The 17,583-nt window shown below is 41.5% G+C and overlaps 1 protein-coding gene across 10 annotated transcripts in view; it reads right to left on the reverse strand.

The window, feature by feature from the left end:
• Nucleotides 1-17,583, reverse strand: part of LOC132395918 (septin-4-like) — a 111,459-nt gene that overhangs the window by 34,172 nt on the left and 59,704 nt on the right. For all 10 annotated transcript variants that reach the window (XM_059973116.1, XM_059973121.1, XM_059973120.1 and 7 more), the window contains 5 exons: nucleotides 16,028-16,124; nucleotides 14,033-14,119; nucleotides 11,284-11,407; nucleotides 9,669-9,803; nucleotides 4,430-4,547 (listed from right to left, as the gene is read on the reverse strand). In XM_059973116.1, the coding sequence (XP_059829099.1) occupies nucleotides 4,430-4,547; nucleotides 9,669-9,803; nucleotides 11,284-11,407; nucleotides 14,033-14,119; nucleotides 16,028-16,124 (561 nt within the window). The remainder of the gene's footprint in view (nucleotides 1-4,429; nucleotides 4,548-9,668; nucleotides 9,804-11,283; nucleotides 11,408-14,032; nucleotides 14,120-16,027; nucleotides 16,125-17,583) is intronic.

Here is a 17,583-nt window from a genome sequence, read left to right on the forward strand (position 1 = left end):
ACCAAAATCTACTTGAATATTTTTCTTCATATAAGCTGCAGAATCTAGAGCAGGGGTGGGCAAACTTTTTGACTTGTGGGCCACAAAGGGTTCTAAAATTTGACAGGGGGGCCGGACCAGGAGCAGATGGACAGAGTGTTTTGGTAATACACCTCATAAGAGAAAATAAAATATCATGGGATATGTAGAAAACATGTGCTTTAATTTCAATTGAAAATGAACAAATGCATTACAACAAAATATCTGTCTTTGAAGTCCCATGGTATTTAGCTATTTATTGAAATGACTTTTAAAACACTAAAAATTAAATGAATAAAATAGTTTTTTTTATTAGTAACAGTTATTATTTTTAAGCACTGAAAATTCTGTTATCCTTCAAGATATTATCATCATCACTCTCCTCCTGACTGTCTTTATTTCAAAAACGGTAGGAGATGCAGGTCTACTTGTCCTGCTCCTTCTTATTCAGTTGTCCCCTGTGCCAAAACTCAACAACGACCAGCACAAAGACAGAACAGTGACAGCGCGCCAGTATGGGGAGCGCGTTATTTGATCTGGAGCACATTTTTTATTTTGAGAATGTACGTGCACCTGCGCACTACTCATGTCCATCACTTAACAGAAATGACATGTAACATGTAAGGCTTATTGAAAAAAATATTTTCAAATGCATTTTTTACATAACACAACGAAGAAACATTTTTAATTTCAGTGGGAACAGTGTTGTTGGTTTCCCTTTTTAGCCAGCGCATCAAAGTCTGGATTTAGTTTTGTTGTGGCGATTCTCAGGATGGATCTGAGGTGTTGGTCAGTTAACTTGGACCTGTGGCTGGCTTTGTTGATGTTCATGACGCTGAACACCCGTTCACACAAATAGGTTGAGCCGAACAAAGAGTAAAGCGCAAATGTGGAGTAATACGCTGTACCTCAACAAAGGTCAATGTATATAGAGTGCGTCATCTATTGGGAAAATGCCAGAATTGCGGGGAAAAAATGTTAACAAGGTTTATTAATATAATTTCATCATTCTGCGGGCCGGATTAAAAAGCTTAACGGGCCGCATATGGCCCGCGGGCCGTAGTTTGCCCATGCCTGATCTAGAGGGATGTGCCATACAATAATATCCAACAACTCTGTCTTAGTTACAGTGGGACTAAAGCCAAGGTGGTTACTGCTGCACTGCACATTCACTCTTTGGCCCCTGGAGAGCTTCTTGGAACCTAACGGTGTTAGTTAATCTCCAAGAGGTTTGTCTTTCAAACACAATCAGAAGCTATACAATGATCACAAGTTCCAGATTCTTCCAACCGACTTAACAAAGGAAGCCCGGCTCAGGGGATCCTTGGTTGTGTAACAGCTAGCAACAAACTCATACTTGTAAGAGAGACAAAGAGAGTATCTGCGGGTCAGAATGAGTAACTCTCTGCCATCCCAAGGTCACTCAATAAAAAACACAGGCAGCACCTCCTTTCCGAAACAAGCAATTCAGCCTTTCAGCCACTGCAGAGCTCAATCAGCACGTCCCCTGACTCCTAGTTCTTAGCTCTTTATGATTCGGTGAGAAGCCAGAGAGGCTGCTGCCAGGATGAGTGTTGCAACACTCCAGTATCCTTTCAAAAACACCAAAATCTTTTAAAAGCAAAGATTGGCCTCTTTGAAACAAGCCCAAAACCACTTATTCTAAGCAGACTTGTCATTACTGGTTGTGCGACGGGGGTTATTTGATGTTGTCCGCTGGTCATCAAGAGCAATGACACCAGCTCGCGCAAGTGCTTGTGGCACATCTAATGTCCTCATTGAATATACCTGCATCAGCACAGAGTAACAAAACAATAATGTGGATAAAAGGAAATTTAAATGGAAATAAAGAAAATCCAATAGATAAACATAAGTTATAGGAGCAGAATTAGACTATTTGGCCCTTCAATTCTGCTCCACCATTCAATCGTGGCTAATTTTTAAAAAATCCTTTATTTTTCCTTTTTCCTGCAATCCTCACGCCCCTTGGTAATCAAGAACCTGTCAATCTTGCTTCAAATTTACCCAATGACGTGACTTCCACAACGTTCTGTGGCAATGAAATCCAAAAATTCATCACCTGCTGGCCAAAGAAATTCTTCCCATCTCTGTTTAAAAATGTCTCTCAGATCCTAGACTTTCCTATCAGTGGAAACATGATAATAGAATTATTTCCTGGTCATTTTTAAACTATGTAGGGCTTATTCTAAATAAAGAGTGAGTTCATTAAAATTAGATACATCGGTTAAATACAGATTAGATTTACTCATTACAGTGGTAGAATAGTCATTGATCTGAGGGCTTGGATTGACCAACAAAGGACCAGAGCTGACATAAACTCCTTCAGCAATAAAATTTGGATTTGGAGTTGATTGGTAGATGCAGCGATCAATAACTCATCTCAAAATAGAATTCTAACAAATACGTTAAGTGAGACTAACTGAATCGGTCTTTGAATTAGCTAGTGCAGACTTCAGAATCTGAATCAGAATCAGGTTTATGATCACTGAAATTTGTTGTTTTGTGGCTACAGTACAGTGCAATACATAAAATACTATAAATTACAATGAATTAAGTAGCGCAAAAAGATAGCTTGATGGCAATATAGTTTTCTATGAATTGTTGTATTCTGTGATTTCTGTACAGTAGAAGAGTACCTACCACACAGGAACAGGCCATTCAGCCCACAATATTGTGCTGTACCAGCTAAAAAGCAAATCAAAAACACAAACCCTAATCTCTCCTACCTACACAATGTCCATATCCCTCCATCTTCCTTACATTCGTGTGCCTATCTAAACATCTCCTAAAAGCACCTGAAGTATTTGCCCCTCTACTGCCACACCAGGCAGCACATTCCAGATATCCACCACTCACTGAGCAAAAAGAACTTACCCCAAATAAAACAGAAAACCACTTAAATCAAGAAATATGCTTTCATAATCGTTAGGGCAAAGCACAGGTTCATGTTTGTGGCAGCAGAACCAGAGGACACTCAGGGTAAATATTGAGTGACTGTCATATGATTAAACCTCAGTTAACACTCAGACAATGCAGCCTCCAGAAATTGTGCCTGCAACTAGAGTTGGCAACATGCACAGCCATCTGACTGAGAAACAAGGCAGCTACTCACCAAGAAAGGCTGATGCTTGAAACACATTTATGTCCAGAGGCTGGAGTAATAAAATGGATTCAACAGTGGCTAGATGGGAGATGCCAGAGAGTAGTGGTGGATAATTGTTTATCGGGATGGAGGCCGGTGACTAGCGGGGTGCCTCAGGGATCTGTTTTGGGCCCAATGTTGTTTGTAATATACATAAATGATCTGGATGATGGGGTGGTAAATTGGATTAGTAAGTATGCCGATGATACTAAGGTAGGAGGTGTTGTGGATAATGAGGTGGATTTTCAAAGCTTGCAGGGAGATTTATGCTGGTTAGAAGAATGGGCTGAACGTTGGCAGATGGAGTTTAATGCTGAGAAGTGTGAGGTTCTACATTTTGGCAGGAATAATCCAAATAGAACATACAGAGTAAATGGTAGGGCATTGAGGAATGCAGAGGAACAGAGAGATCTAGGAATAACTGTGCATAGTTCCCTGAAAGTGGAGTCTCATGTAGATAGGGTGGTGAAGAGGGCTTTTGGAACGCTGGCCTTCATAAATCAAAGCATTGAGTACAGAAGTTGGGATGTAATGCTAAAGTTGTACAAGGCATTGGTAAGGCCAAATTTGGAATATTGTGTGCAGTTCTGGTCACCGAATTATAGGAAAGATATCAATAAATTAGAGAGAGTGCAGAGAAGATTTACTAGGATGTTACCTGGGTTTCAGCAATTAAGTTACAGAGAAAGGTTGAACAAGTTAGGTCTCTATTCATTGGAGCGTAGAAGGTTGAGGGGGGGATTTGATCGAGGTATTTAAAATTTTGAGAGGGATAGATAGAGTTGACGTGAACAGGCTGTTTCCATTGAGAGTAGGGGAGATTCAAACTAGAGGACATGATTTGAGAGTTAGGGGGCAGAAGTTTAAGGGAAACACGAGGGGGTATTTCTTTACTCAGAGAGTGATAGCTGTGTGGAATGAGCTTCCTGTAGAAGTAGTAGAGGCCAGTTCAGTTGTGTCATTTAAGGTAAAATTGGATAGGTATATGGACAGGAAAGGAGTGGAGGGTTATGGGCTGAGTGCGGGTAGGTGGGACTAGGTGAGATTAAGAGTTCGGCACGGACTAGGAGGGCCAAGATGGCCTGTTTCCGTGCTGTGATTGTTATATGGTTATATGGTTATATAGGCACCTTTTCCTGAGTAGTTGATGACAGAATTATCAAAATTGATCTCCTCCAGCAGTGGAAGAAACTCAAAATGAGATGTGAACGTCAACTATGTGGTGGCTGATGTAAACAATCCAATTACCTTTGCCTTCATTTTGTGAACCTCTGCAGGAGTCAATGTGTCAGCTTTGGCAAGGATCGGGACAATGTTCACCTTGTCTTGCACAGCTTTCATAAATTCCACATCCAAAGGGCGTAACCTTCAAAACCAGACAAAAACTTAATGAAAAGAAAAACTCCGAGCAGACGATTGGTGTTTCGTAAGAAGTAGAACAAAATTCTGTCACGGCATGTATTAGAGTGTCCAAGTCTTTTCCTAGCAAAGAAATACACTGTAATTAAAGTGGGTTGATTTTTCTAGAGAGTTCTGACCTCAGGAAGTAAGCCTTAAGATGTCACATATCACAGTACAACTTGCACTTTCAGCTAAAGGGGAATGAGTGCAGATTCCTCCCCAATGTTCGGGAGAAACGGCAGTGGAATCTGCACAGGCTCCTTTTGCAGAGGGGACTTAAGGCAAGAAGTTGCCAGTGAGGACACATGGGTTTGTTAATGCTAACACTTCTGGCATCAGAGTCAAACACCAGCTTTGAATTCAAACGTCGCCATGATCAAAATTGGAAGCTTCTTCTCTTTTTTTAATGAAGAACTTTTCTTGACTTTAACAGCAGAAGTGTCACGTATGGAACAAGGCAGCAAGGATCCCGAGCCAGCATGTCAGAGAGTGACCCTGATTTCCACTACAAGAGCAGTGCTGGTTTGTTGATTTTGAGATCTTTAACCTATTTTTCTGATCTTTTTCACCTGATGAATATGGAACCACTTTATTTTTAAATATACATAATATCTTCTGATATTTCATTGGGGTAGTGGGATGATTCTGCTGAGATTGTGCATACACAGGTCCCAGGTCAGGTCAGTCTGTTTGAGGTTTGTTTGCCAGAGTTGTGCAGCACTCGGCCTCTGACACCAGCAGAAATGTACTTGACCCTTCAAATGATGCTCAGTTATTAATAGCTGAGTTTGCATGACTGACAGTGAGAGCTATCTGGACCAATGTGGTTGAAGAGCTCTTCAGAATTCGTCAAATTGCTAAGAATGTCATTTGGATAAGCTGAATGCCGGAGAAACAGCACCAGGGTACACCGGAACTACAATCCTTATTAATGATTGGTATGTCTTATTGGGCCTAGTTGGGTAATACTATGTTAATTTGGACCTTTTGCAGAGAGCTTCTTTAAAGTTGGTCCAATGTAGCCTTAAAGATCATTTACAAAGATTAATTGTATTAATGCATATAGATCTTAGCCTGACACTAATGGATCTTGGTGTTCTGAGTCGTGCATTTTCTACTTGAGATTATAGTGCTAAGTACAGGCAACACAAGGTTCGTAACATTCAAAATTCCAGATGTGTTGTGGATAATGAGGTGGGTTTTCAAAGCTTGCAGGGAGATTTATGCCGGTTAGAAGAATGGGCTGAACGTTGGCAGATGGAGTTTAATGCTGAGAAGTGTGAGGTTCTACATTTTGGCAGGAATAATCCAAATAGAACATACAGGGTAAATGGTAGGGCATTGAGGAATGCAGTGGAACAGAGAGATCTAGGAATAACAGTGCATAGTTCCCTGAAGGTGGAATCTCATGTAGATAGGGTGGTGAAGAGGGCTTTTGGAACGCTGGCCTTTATAAATCAGAGCATTGAGTACAGAAGTTGGGATGTAATGTTAAAATTGTACAAGGCATTGGTAAGGCCAAATTTGGAATATTGTGTACAGTTCTGGTCACCAAATTATAGGAAAGATATCAATAAATTAGAGAGAGTGCAGAGATGATTTACTAGGATGTTACCTGGGTTTCAGCACTTAAGTTACAGAGAAAGGTTGAACAAGTTAGGTCTCTATTCATTGGAGTGTAGAAGGTTGAGGGGGGATTTGATCAAGGTATTTAAAATTTTGACAGGGATAGATAGAGTTGATGTGAATAGGCTGTTTCCATTGAGAGTAGGGGAGATTCAAACATGAGGACATGATTTGAGAGTTAGGGGGCAAAAGTTTAAGGGAAACACGAGGGGGTATTTCTTTACTCGGAGAGTGATAGTTGTGTGGAATGAGCTTCCTGTAGAAGTAGTAGAGGCCAGTTCAGTTGTGTCATTTAAGGTAAAATTGGATAGGTATATGGACAGGAAAGGAGTGGAGGGTTATGGGCTGAGTGCGGGTAGGTGGGACTAGGTGAGATTAAGAGTTCGGCACGGACTAGGAGGGCCGCGATGGCCTGTTTCCGTGCTGTGATTGTTATATGGTTATATTTGATAAAGGTAGCACAAGAGAGTATTTGCTGATTTGATATCGGTAAAGACAAGAGGGTATGGAGTTAGTCACAAGGTCTTATTGAAGAGAGACAGAGGTTGCCCTTGCACCTATCTACACTGATCCCACTTACTCTCATTAGATCTGCAACCTTCTGTTGCACAATGATTCGTGTCCATTATTATTCAACATCCTGACTCGCTGGTTGGGAGGCTGGTGGCAGAGAGTGCAGGTAAAGTTCTTGAGTTTAACTGGATGCTTGGACTTGCAATGTATCTGTTAATTTGGGGAAGCAAACAGGCAGATGGATATCCATTTACACAATTAAATGGAATAAATTAGTCAAATAGTCTTTGCTGGCACGTGCACACCTTGAGCTTCCTCCCGTTCCATTTCACTCTCAACCAATCAGGAACATTCTGTTTCTTTCCTCTCATGTACACGCACAGTTCCCATGCACGCCGCTTGCCTCAACCGCCCATTGCTAATGTGTTCCATTTTCAAAATGATCCGAATGCAGTGATTTCTCTCCAACTTCCTTTTGGACTTATCAGTAACTGTCAGTTAATAACGACAGCTGGCTTTGGATCCTTCTCTTCACATCTACACCATTCAAGCTACTTCTAAACAAAAAAGACTAAACTGCTTCTCTTCTAATTGAAATAGTATCCCAACCCAGTCATCTGTCCCAGTATCCAGTTCCATTAATGCTTTGGACTTTGAGGGGATGGGGGCAAATGGATAAAGACGTAACTGTGAATGTTGAAGGCAGATTTATCCCTTCCTGATTTGCTTGCTACGTTATATGATGGAGGGTGGAACACTGCTGCATTTTTCTTGGTAATTTGGTGGAAAGGATCATCGTGATATGAAGCATGGATACAGGTCCTTTAATCCACCTTCGGTGCCAACCATCAAGAAGCCATCTTATATCAAACCTGCACAAGTCCCAATACTCGCATCAGCTTTTCCCAGATTCTACCATTCGTCCACACACTTGGGACAATTTACAGTTAATATACCAGCATTAACCTTTGGGAGAGCCAGACAGTTGGAGAGAGAACATGCAAACTCCAAGCAGACAACATCAGAGTGTCATGACTGACCCTGGGTTGCAGATCTGTGAGGCAACAGCTCCCCTCTACTACCTCCACTACCGTGCTGCAGAAGTTTATTCCACTGCGTGAGCTTTCTATTCTTCTGCTAAATACAGTGCTGTTCACAGGAAAGGTCATTCATATTTCATTTTCATAGAGGAAGCCACTCAGCCAGCACTGGTGCAACACTCAGTGCAATCTCATCAGTCCCAACTCCCAACACCTCCCTGCAGCCCATTCTCTCTCACGTGTCCACCAACCCAACCCCGATTCTCCGAGCTGGTGGCCAATTAACCAGCCAACCAGCATTATCTTTGGAATGTGGGAGGGAACCAGAGTACCTGGGAGGAACCTATAGGGTTACAGAGAGAATGTGCAGACTCCATACTGACAGCTCTGGAGGTCAGGACTGAAGACGGGAGGACAGAGGCAGCAGTCGTACCTGCTACACCCGAGATCCATTCCAGCAGCCGAGCTGAGTGTTCCATTGCTAAATACTTTTGATGGCTCACCTTGGAGTTCTTGCAGACAACACGTCCTAAATCATTTTCTACATCTCTACCAGAGATTCAGTCAGTGTGTTGGCTTTTTCAGCATACTGCTGACCATATGTCCATTGAACTAAGGAGTACATCAAAGCAGAGGCTGCAGGTGCTGGAATCTGGAGCGAGAAACAAAATGCTGGACGTGTTGGGGAGTACTCGGAAGTTATGGTGAATATATCAAACAAGAACCAGGCTTCAGTTCTTATTGTAAATATAAATAAGTTCAGGAAGCTTGCAATTAGCCTTCAGTTTTTTTTTTGTAAGTTGCAAGCAGTAAATTGAAGTTAAAAGCACAGGCTAAGAGATTGCATAAGCAAAACCCAAACATTAAGACAACGGGGTTGTGTTAACTGGCTTGCATTAAACCAGGTAACATGGATAAGATATTTGCACCATTGTGACTTGAGTGCAAGCTGATAGACCAGATGCATGTTCTCACTGAACATATCAAACATGGTCACAGATGTAGGTAATCAATAGTTCTTAGGTACTTACCATGTTTATGCAGTCAGCAACAGCCCTGACAACATTAATTTTGGGTGTCTGGCTCTCTATCATCAAAAGGATTTAGAATATTTGTGTTAATTAGTTTCTTCCAAATGCATTTGGGCCTTCAGAGGTGTCTTATCAATTACAATTTGCTTCTACTATTTATCTCAAAGGAATCATTTGTAAACCCAAACTATTGATGTAAGCAATATAATTGTAACTAATGAAACTGTATTGAATCACCTGCTGTTACCTTTGACCTTAAGGTCAAATAAAAAAATAAAAAAGTGATGTACCATTGGGCTTGGGAGCCTCCACCAAGAGTGTCTCCAGGATGATGCCTGCTTGTTGTTGCTGAATTAAGGGTTCTATTTCACCAGCTTCAGTGCCTCTGTGGTGAACTTGATCACAGTCAAAACAGGAAGAACTCAGTGGGTCATCTGAAGGGTCCTGACCAAAAATGCCAGCTGTCCATTTTGTTCCATAGATGCTGCCTGGCCTGCTGAGTTCCTCCAGCATTTTGTGTGTGTTGCTTGTTCCATAGATGCTGCCTGACCTGTTGAGTTCCTCCAGCACCTCGTTTGTTGCTGTAGCACATCAAAGCAGCCATTCTAATCTTGGAACTGACTGAGGCTCAGTCAAATGTGACTTGTATTGGCATTGAAATTAAAATTTACCTTTTGAGTGTCAGAATGGGAGCGAAATCCATTTCTCCATTCCACCACCCAAACACAAAGGATATAACACAGGCAGAAACCCTACTCGGTTCTCTGATTGTTGGCTTCCCCTGGAGCTCTGCGTAGCAGATTGCAGTGTAAGTGGCCTATTGACCTGGAGCTAAGAAGCACCAATGAACACTCTAGTGAAAACCTTTCTGCTTACCCATGTCCAAAAGGAGAGACGAAGTAAAGGCAGCAGTGAACTCGATTGTCTACAATGTTTTTCCTGTTCAGGCCACTCTCATCACGGAAGTATTGCTCAAACTGTTGGTCCAGGTAATCTGCAACTGGTTTCCAGCTGGGAAGGAATACAAACAAGCTGAATCACACTTATATTGGACAACCCACTGAAATAGTGTTGGGAATGTGGGAGGGGATGGAAAACACGATTCTGTGTGCCACCGAGGAAGTAATGACAACAGCCATGTGGTTTTGGAAGTGCCTCCAGTGCCACTATTTTATTGGAGAACGGGAATAAGGGAGAAGAGGTTGATTGTACTGCAGCAGGGACAGTGAAAGTCATTGGCTCTCAGTCATGTGACACTGCATTGGGAGTAACTCAGGGAAAGTTGGAAGCATCAACTGCAGTATACCAAATTAAGAGGTCATGACCAGGAAGGGCTGGTAATTTTAAGTTAACTTCTGCAAAGAGCAAAGAGACACAGTAGTAAGAAGAATGTGAACGTGAACTAAGCTATAACCAAGCACGTCAAAGGCATATCAAAGCAAGTTCAATAACATTAATAATAATCTATCGTTGGGTGAATCACATCATTTGGCTAGGGAGGATAATAATAATAATTATTATTATTATGCCCAAAGTAGAAAGCAACTGAGTTGATAACTCAGCAAACTTTTTTTTTCCCCTCTCTGAGGGTTTATTCACATTCAAGGGGATAAATACATTTTAATTTCCAGCATCAGAATGCCCAACACAGTCAACCTGGTTTTCCAGTTTGCCTGTTCTCTGAAAATAACAGAGATTTGTAAGACTATGCCCTCCCCACCCTCAGCACTCCAGCCTACTATGCTTGATACAGGTTCTGTAAACCACTACTTCATCTCTCTTCACCAACAAGAAGTTTGGCTTCACTATTCTCGGCAGAAGTAAAAGGAATCCAGTCTTCTTGCACTTAGGATTTCTCTAATTTTCTGATGGTAACTGGCTCCAGTTTCCATATTATCACTAGAAATTCTCAAGTACTGACATTTGGCCCTGGTTTTAGGATCCAGGCAGATGACATTTTTTTTTAAAAAAGGCCTTTCAAATCAGAAGACGGGAAAGTGTGAGAGACGCAAACCACTTCTTCAACAGAATGGTTCAAAGTAGAGATGGAATTTGTGATTCTTTCTTTCCTGCATCACCTGGCTGCAAAATCATTACACATTCATTTACTGCATGCACTGATCCTTGCTGGGACACAGTTCTACAGGTGATAATAATTTCCCAAAGGCTCTGTATATCCATCTGGCTTCATGGTGTCCCAGCATGTTACACCAATATGGAAGGCATCACAATAAAGACCAATTAGGTTCTCAACAAATGCCTATTTGTATACACTGCTCAGCACTGGCTATACGCTTCCCTCTTTAACCAAGCTTGCTAAGTCCATGCACAATTCCCTTACACTTAACCTAGGCAACGACAACTAACCCAGTATGGTCCAAGGACAGAAATCAGACCTTCTATTTCATGCAGTCAGAACTCAAATCACTGTATCCCATCTAACATGAATGTTTAATTTAAGCTTCCATCTCAAGCAGCGAGTTTAACATACCATTCCTGGTTATTGACCGCATCACCAAACCCTGGCGTGTCCACAATTGTGAGTCGGAGTCTGATCCCTTTCTCCTCAATCTCCACCGAATGTTTGGTGATCTCAACTGTCTGGGTGATCCTCTCTGGACAACATTGAAGGCCAAGTTAGTGCAGCAGGTGAATAATTAAATCCAATGAGAAGACTCTTTAGACCTTTGACCTTTTGTTAGCCCTTTGACCCTTTGAAATCATCACGAAATTCTTTATTGGTTGTATTTAAAGAGTCCTCTTTCAATTGCTTGACAGTTCCATAGAGTGGATCTGTCTAAAATACTACCAGATTCATATCAAATTGGGCAACTGAATTTTGGAGAATTAGAACGGAAAGTCTGATTTCATAATGGAATACTCCTATTTGTAATGTAGGAATTTGGCAGTGTGGTCACGGAATTATCCTGCATTTGAACCTACCCAAGAAAACTTTGGAGTGACACTGCACTCAAAAGTGGTAATTGCTTTCAAAACCAACACCAAATATTTCTTATAAATATGAGGAGTGTTTAATGGCTCTGCGCCTGTACTCGCTGGAGTTTAGAAGAATGAGTGGGGATCTCACTGAAACATGGAATATTGAATGGCCTATATAGAGTGGACCTGGAGAGGGCATTTCCAATGGGGTGGGGGGGGAAATCAAGGACCAGGGCACAGCCTCAGAAAGTAAGGATGTGTCCCATTAAAACAGAGGCGAGGAAGAATTTCTTTAGTCAGAAGGTGGCGAATCTGTGGAATTCACTGCCACAAGTGGCTGTGGAAGCCGTGTCACGTGGTATAGTTAAAGAGGTGGTTGATAAGTAATTGATTAGTAATGGCACCAGGGTTACAGGGAGAATGGGGTTGAGAGAGATAATAAATCCGCCGATACGGAGTAGACTTGGTTGGCTGAATACCCCAATTCTGTTACCCCAATCCTGCCTCATGTCTATATCTAAGAGTTGGATTGAGAAATAACAGATATCTACAACTTTTCCAGTTTCTACACTTCATTGGAAATTATTGGAGAAATTTCTAAGGAACATGACTGATGATCACTTGGAAAGATAGGGAATGAGTAGGAGTCAGCTTAGCAGAGGGAGTCCTGTCTTACATAGTGATTGAGTTTTCTGAGGAGGGAACTAAGAAAATTAATTAAGGCAGGGTAGGATATGTGATTTACATGACTTTAGCAAAGCCGTTGACAAGGTCTACATGAAAAGATAGTGAAGAAGTATATGGGATCCAAGGTGCGTTGGAAACGTGGGTCCACATTTGGCTTCGTGACAGGAGGCAAAGGAGAGTGGTTAAGGGGTGTTTTTCTGACTGGCAGTCTGTAACCAGTGATATACCACAAAGACTGATGTCGGAATCTTTGCTGTTTGTCAACTGCATATATAATGACTTGGATGAGAATGTCAATAGTCTAATTAGTGTGTTTGCTGTTAACGTGAAACACTGGTGGACCTGTAGGAGGTTGTCTAAGGATACAGAGGGATATGGAGTACTGTGCCAAAGTCTTAAGCACCCTCGATTTATTTACATAAGTTTTGTTTTAGATGTTTATTTTTTGTCTTCTGCATTAGTGTGTCAGTAGAAAAAAGCAAATCTTAGCTTTCCAAACATTCATTTTCCAAAACATTAAATGCTACAGAGGGTTGTTTTGTATTTCACTGAAGATAGTAACACATATAGTAATGGACCACTTTTCAAATAAAAGCTGATCAATGAGTTAACGAGTTAAGCGAACTAAACTGATAACTGAAGCAGAAATGGGCGTAGAAGGAATCACAGTGGGCAAAGGATAACCAAGCAAAAAGTGAGGGTGTGGCAGATGTGACAGTTTAACCTTCAGTTCTTACACCATGGCAAGAGTGAGCAAGGCAACAAAGCACAAGGCGGTCATCCTGTATCAGTGAGGTCTTTCCCAAGCAGGAATTCTGCAGCAGATGGGAGTCTCAAGATGTGCTACCCAAGCTCTTCTGAAGAAGTACAAAGAAACCGGCAAGGTTGGGGACCAGAAATGCAGTGGTCAGCCATGGAAACTGAGTGCAGCACACGAGAGATACATCAAAATGATTTTTCTCCTAAGTCAGAAGAACCCAATACTGTTATCAGCTCTGAACTCACCAAAAACACGGAGCCCAGTGGTATTTTTGATATTTAAAAACTTTTCATTTTATTATTTTTGAAAACATCTTTGCCTTACAGATTATTTTTACATGTGCCTAAGACTTTTGCACAGTACTGTAGATCAGCTAGAAAGTTAGGCAGAATGGTGGCAGATGGAATTTAATCCTGACAAGTGCGAGATAATGCACTTGGGAATGTTTAATACTGATAGGCTATACACAGTCAACAGCAGGGACCTTAGGAGTAATGAAATACAGACAGACATTGGGGAGCAATTTCATATTGCCTTGAAAATAGTGACAGAAGAGGTCAGGGCAATGAAGATGACATTTGGCATACCTGCCTTCATAGGCTGAGGCAGCTGTACAAAGCATTAGTTAGGATACACTTGGAGCATTGTGCATAGTTCTAGTCGTTACACTACAGGAAAGATGTGGTAGCATTAGAGAAAATTTCAGAAGAGATTCATCAGGATGTCGCCTGAAATGGAGGGCTTTGGTTACAAGAGGAAATTAGATAAATTGGGTTTGTACCAGGGTTGGGGTGGAAGTGGGACTGACCTTAAATAACAGTACAAATGATTTACAATGATGTCTAACACCAACCTTCTGTGTTGAGGAAATCCTTCTCCTTGTACAAGTCTGTTAGGAAAAGGCTATTGACCAGGGTTGATTTCCCAAGGCCTGATTCTCCTGCAAGAACATCACAATGTAAGTAGACCAGACTGATTCACGTTCAGGATCAGTCATACATTTGGAAACTGGTACGTTCATTATACACTTGACTTCTGTTTGGCTTGAAATAAAGTTACTAAATTCCTTTCCTTTTTGGGAAGAATTCTCTCTTTTCTGCTTGCACATCCCTATAAAATGTCCAGTGCCTAAAACCAGTACTAATTCTCTCTCCATTCTCAGTCCTGAAGGGGGGTCTTGGCCTGAGATGTCCACTATTTACTCTTTTCCACAGATGCTGCCTGACCTGCAGAGTTCCTCCAGCATTTTGTGTGTGTTGCCAATTCAACGTGGCTCTTGGATCTCAGTTAATGCCTAGAGGTTACAGCTTGCAACAAGTGTTGGGATTTTTACCTGCAGGGAATTGTTGAGTAATTGGCCTCATTCTAAAATTTAATTTAGATCTGTATTTAGATCTTAAACTTTGAAATCTAGTATCCTTTATAGTTCAGTCAAAATCAAACAAGCTGCCTGGCATTAGGGTTAACTTGTAAATCATCAGTTATAACCTGTTACCTTAATAGGCAGTAATTAATGTCAGCAAAGGCTGATTCTGTAAATGAGTAATTTTCAATGATTTAAAAATGTACTTAAGTATTTAAGTTTTGTTCATACAAGCTGTCATTCACACAGAAGTGGAGAGCAGAAAGAGTGACAAAGACAGGGATTTAGTCAGCATGGACATTCAGGCCAAAATAGAACAGATGTGTTACTTAGTGTCTTCAATATTCATAATGATTTATTTCTTATCTTCAACCAGGAGATAGTGTTTTTCCTACAACTTACAGGAGAATAAAAATACATACAATCAATATAGATTATTTAATAGATTGGGATGACAAGGCAGTTACTGTGGGAGCATTCACAGTAATCATGGCCCATTTATGTGATTCATCACAGTGTAACTAGGGTCTGTTCACCACAGGGATCTTCATACATCATAGCTCTTTACACAGAGAGTGGTGGATGTCTGGTGTGGTGGCAGAGACAAATACATTAGAGGCTTTTAAGAGACGTTTGGCTAGGCACATGGATGTAAGGAAGATGGAGGGATATGGACGTTGTGAAGTTAGGAGGAATTAGTACTTAGATGCATTCGATCTGCTCCAGCTGGTTCAGCACAACACTGTGGGCTGAATAGCCTGTTCCTGTGCTGTCCTCTTCTACGGAGTTGGCGCCTGTATCATAAGGAACTTTGGTTCGGGCATGTTGAGCTGGAGTCAGAGTCACAAACATGATGCCGCATCAAGGGACGGGACAGGTGCCACGGAGTTCCGTCAAGAAGCTAACAAAGATTTTCACTCCTCGTGTATGTGAAGAATGCAAGAAATAAAGTCAATTCAATCCATTTAGTCAGTGATCAGCAACTGTGCAGCAACAGGAACGGAGATCAAGGACGTGCTTATGCCTTTGACCTTGTCCAAACGATACAAAAAACCTGCTGCCTACATACATGTGCACAAGGGAGGAGGGGATAGGGAAACACTGACCCAGTACTTTGGTCAAGGAGACCATCCAGGAGGACATGTAGTACAGGAGGTGGTGGAGGATGTATAGTTGCAGAAATATACATTATTCTATGCAGATCATGACTTCGTATACAGGTCAAGTTTATTCAGGAACTACTTACATAAAATGGGTTTATTTCAGGTCTGTTATTATGCAGATCATTTAACCAGGGCTTAATACCTAATAGGCATACTTAGCACCTATCCAGTGTTGCATTAATTCAGACCAGATTTATCACCTTATTTACATATTCCTTTATGTCCTAGAATAAAGGACAGGGTTATTAAAGTCAGTCTGCAATTAAATCATCTGCAAACGTCAAACACAAGACAGAGAACATATTCCAACAAACTATTTTACCTGCCACCAGCAGTGTGAAATCAAACCCTTTCTTGACAGACTTGCGATGAACCTGGCTGGGTAGCGTGGCAAAGCCGACATACTCTTTCTCCGGGTCCTGTGGAAATGAGTAGGGAGACTTTGCTCACCAATTCGCATGTTAAATACATCGGTCAAATCCTACAGGTGCTGCCTACTGCCTCTCCTCCTTGTGCTGTTGATGTAAAGGTAAGGAATTTTACACGTAGATGAAACCATATCTGATGTGCATACTTACACAGAGACTGAGGCATAGAGAAAGAATAAGCAAAGGTATTATATCATGTTTACATGAATAGAGAAGGAGGGAGATAATCCCATTAGAGATGCTTAAGAAGTCAAATACAATTGCTAATAGTTACAATGCAACAACATCCTATAATATTTCAAAAACACCATGTATCTAATGAGTTTAGGTATATAATTTTTCATTGCAATCTTCCACATTTCAGTGTAGGCTTACATACAAGTGAAAGAACACAAAACACAAGAACCAGAGACAGGAGCTGGTCACACGCTCCACCATTCAGTAAGATTGTGGCTGTTCTGATTTTTGATCGGCCTGACCTCACAGGCTTTGAATCCTACACAGCCCAAAGCCATGCCTCTGCCTTGCATGACTTCTGGGGTAGCGATTCACAGCATTCGGAGTAGAAATCCTTCCACCTTCGTGTCACTCTGCCACACAGCTCTACGGGCCCCAATCCTCTCAATCTCCTCCGAAGACCAGGCTCCCGTCCCCACCGCAGGAATCAACCTACTGAACTGCTCAATAAGGAGACTAAAATAATAATGTCTCGTCAAAACCTTGCAGACTCATAGTGAGATTTCATCATTACTGTGCTGTATCCTCTATCGTAATAAAACACTTCCCTTCCTAACATGTTGCTGCACCTGCACCAATCAACGACAATTTAGGACCAAGAGACAGAACAGGTAAACTGAAACTGAGTTCATAGTTCCTATCAAGGACTTTGCAGACTATAGCTATTTGGTTTCTATGTCATGTATTATACAGCAGCAGAATCTTTATCATATGCAACAGGTTTAGTTTTATTATTCTGCTCAAGACAGTGAGTTATAGTAGAGTTGAAAGGTGCACGATGTTTTCCATTCCTCACAACAGCTCTGCATACAATATTCCAGCCAATGCCTTTGCAACACAGGAACTGAGCTACATTCGTCAAAGTCATCCGCATGGTTCTGTTGGAGTATATAAAGCACAGGAATGGCCATCACTGTGGGCAGAATCACATCTTGGGTACTGAATATAAAAGGTCATTATCTAATCCCTTCCAACTCTTATCCCTGCAAGTGGTCCAAGTGCTATACCCGCCCGGACATCTCCTCTCTCGTCCCTGTTCATGGTCCCAGGCAGTCCGCCCCGGTGAGGCAACACTTCACCTGTGAATCTACTGGGCTTGTCTATTGTCTAGTGCTCCCGATGCGGTCTCGTCTATATTGATGAGACCCATCATAAACTGGGGAACTGCTTCGTCAAGCACCCACGCCCCATCCTGTACAGGGAGAGATTCCCA

Source organism: Hypanus sabinus, chromosome 6, assembly GCF_030144855.1.
Source record: "Hypanus sabinus isolate sHypSab1 chromosome 6, sHypSab1.hap1, whole genome shotgun sequence".
Lineage (NCBI taxonomy): Eukaryota > Metazoa > Chordata > Chondrichthyes > Myliobatiformes > Dasyatidae > Hypanus > Hypanus sabinus.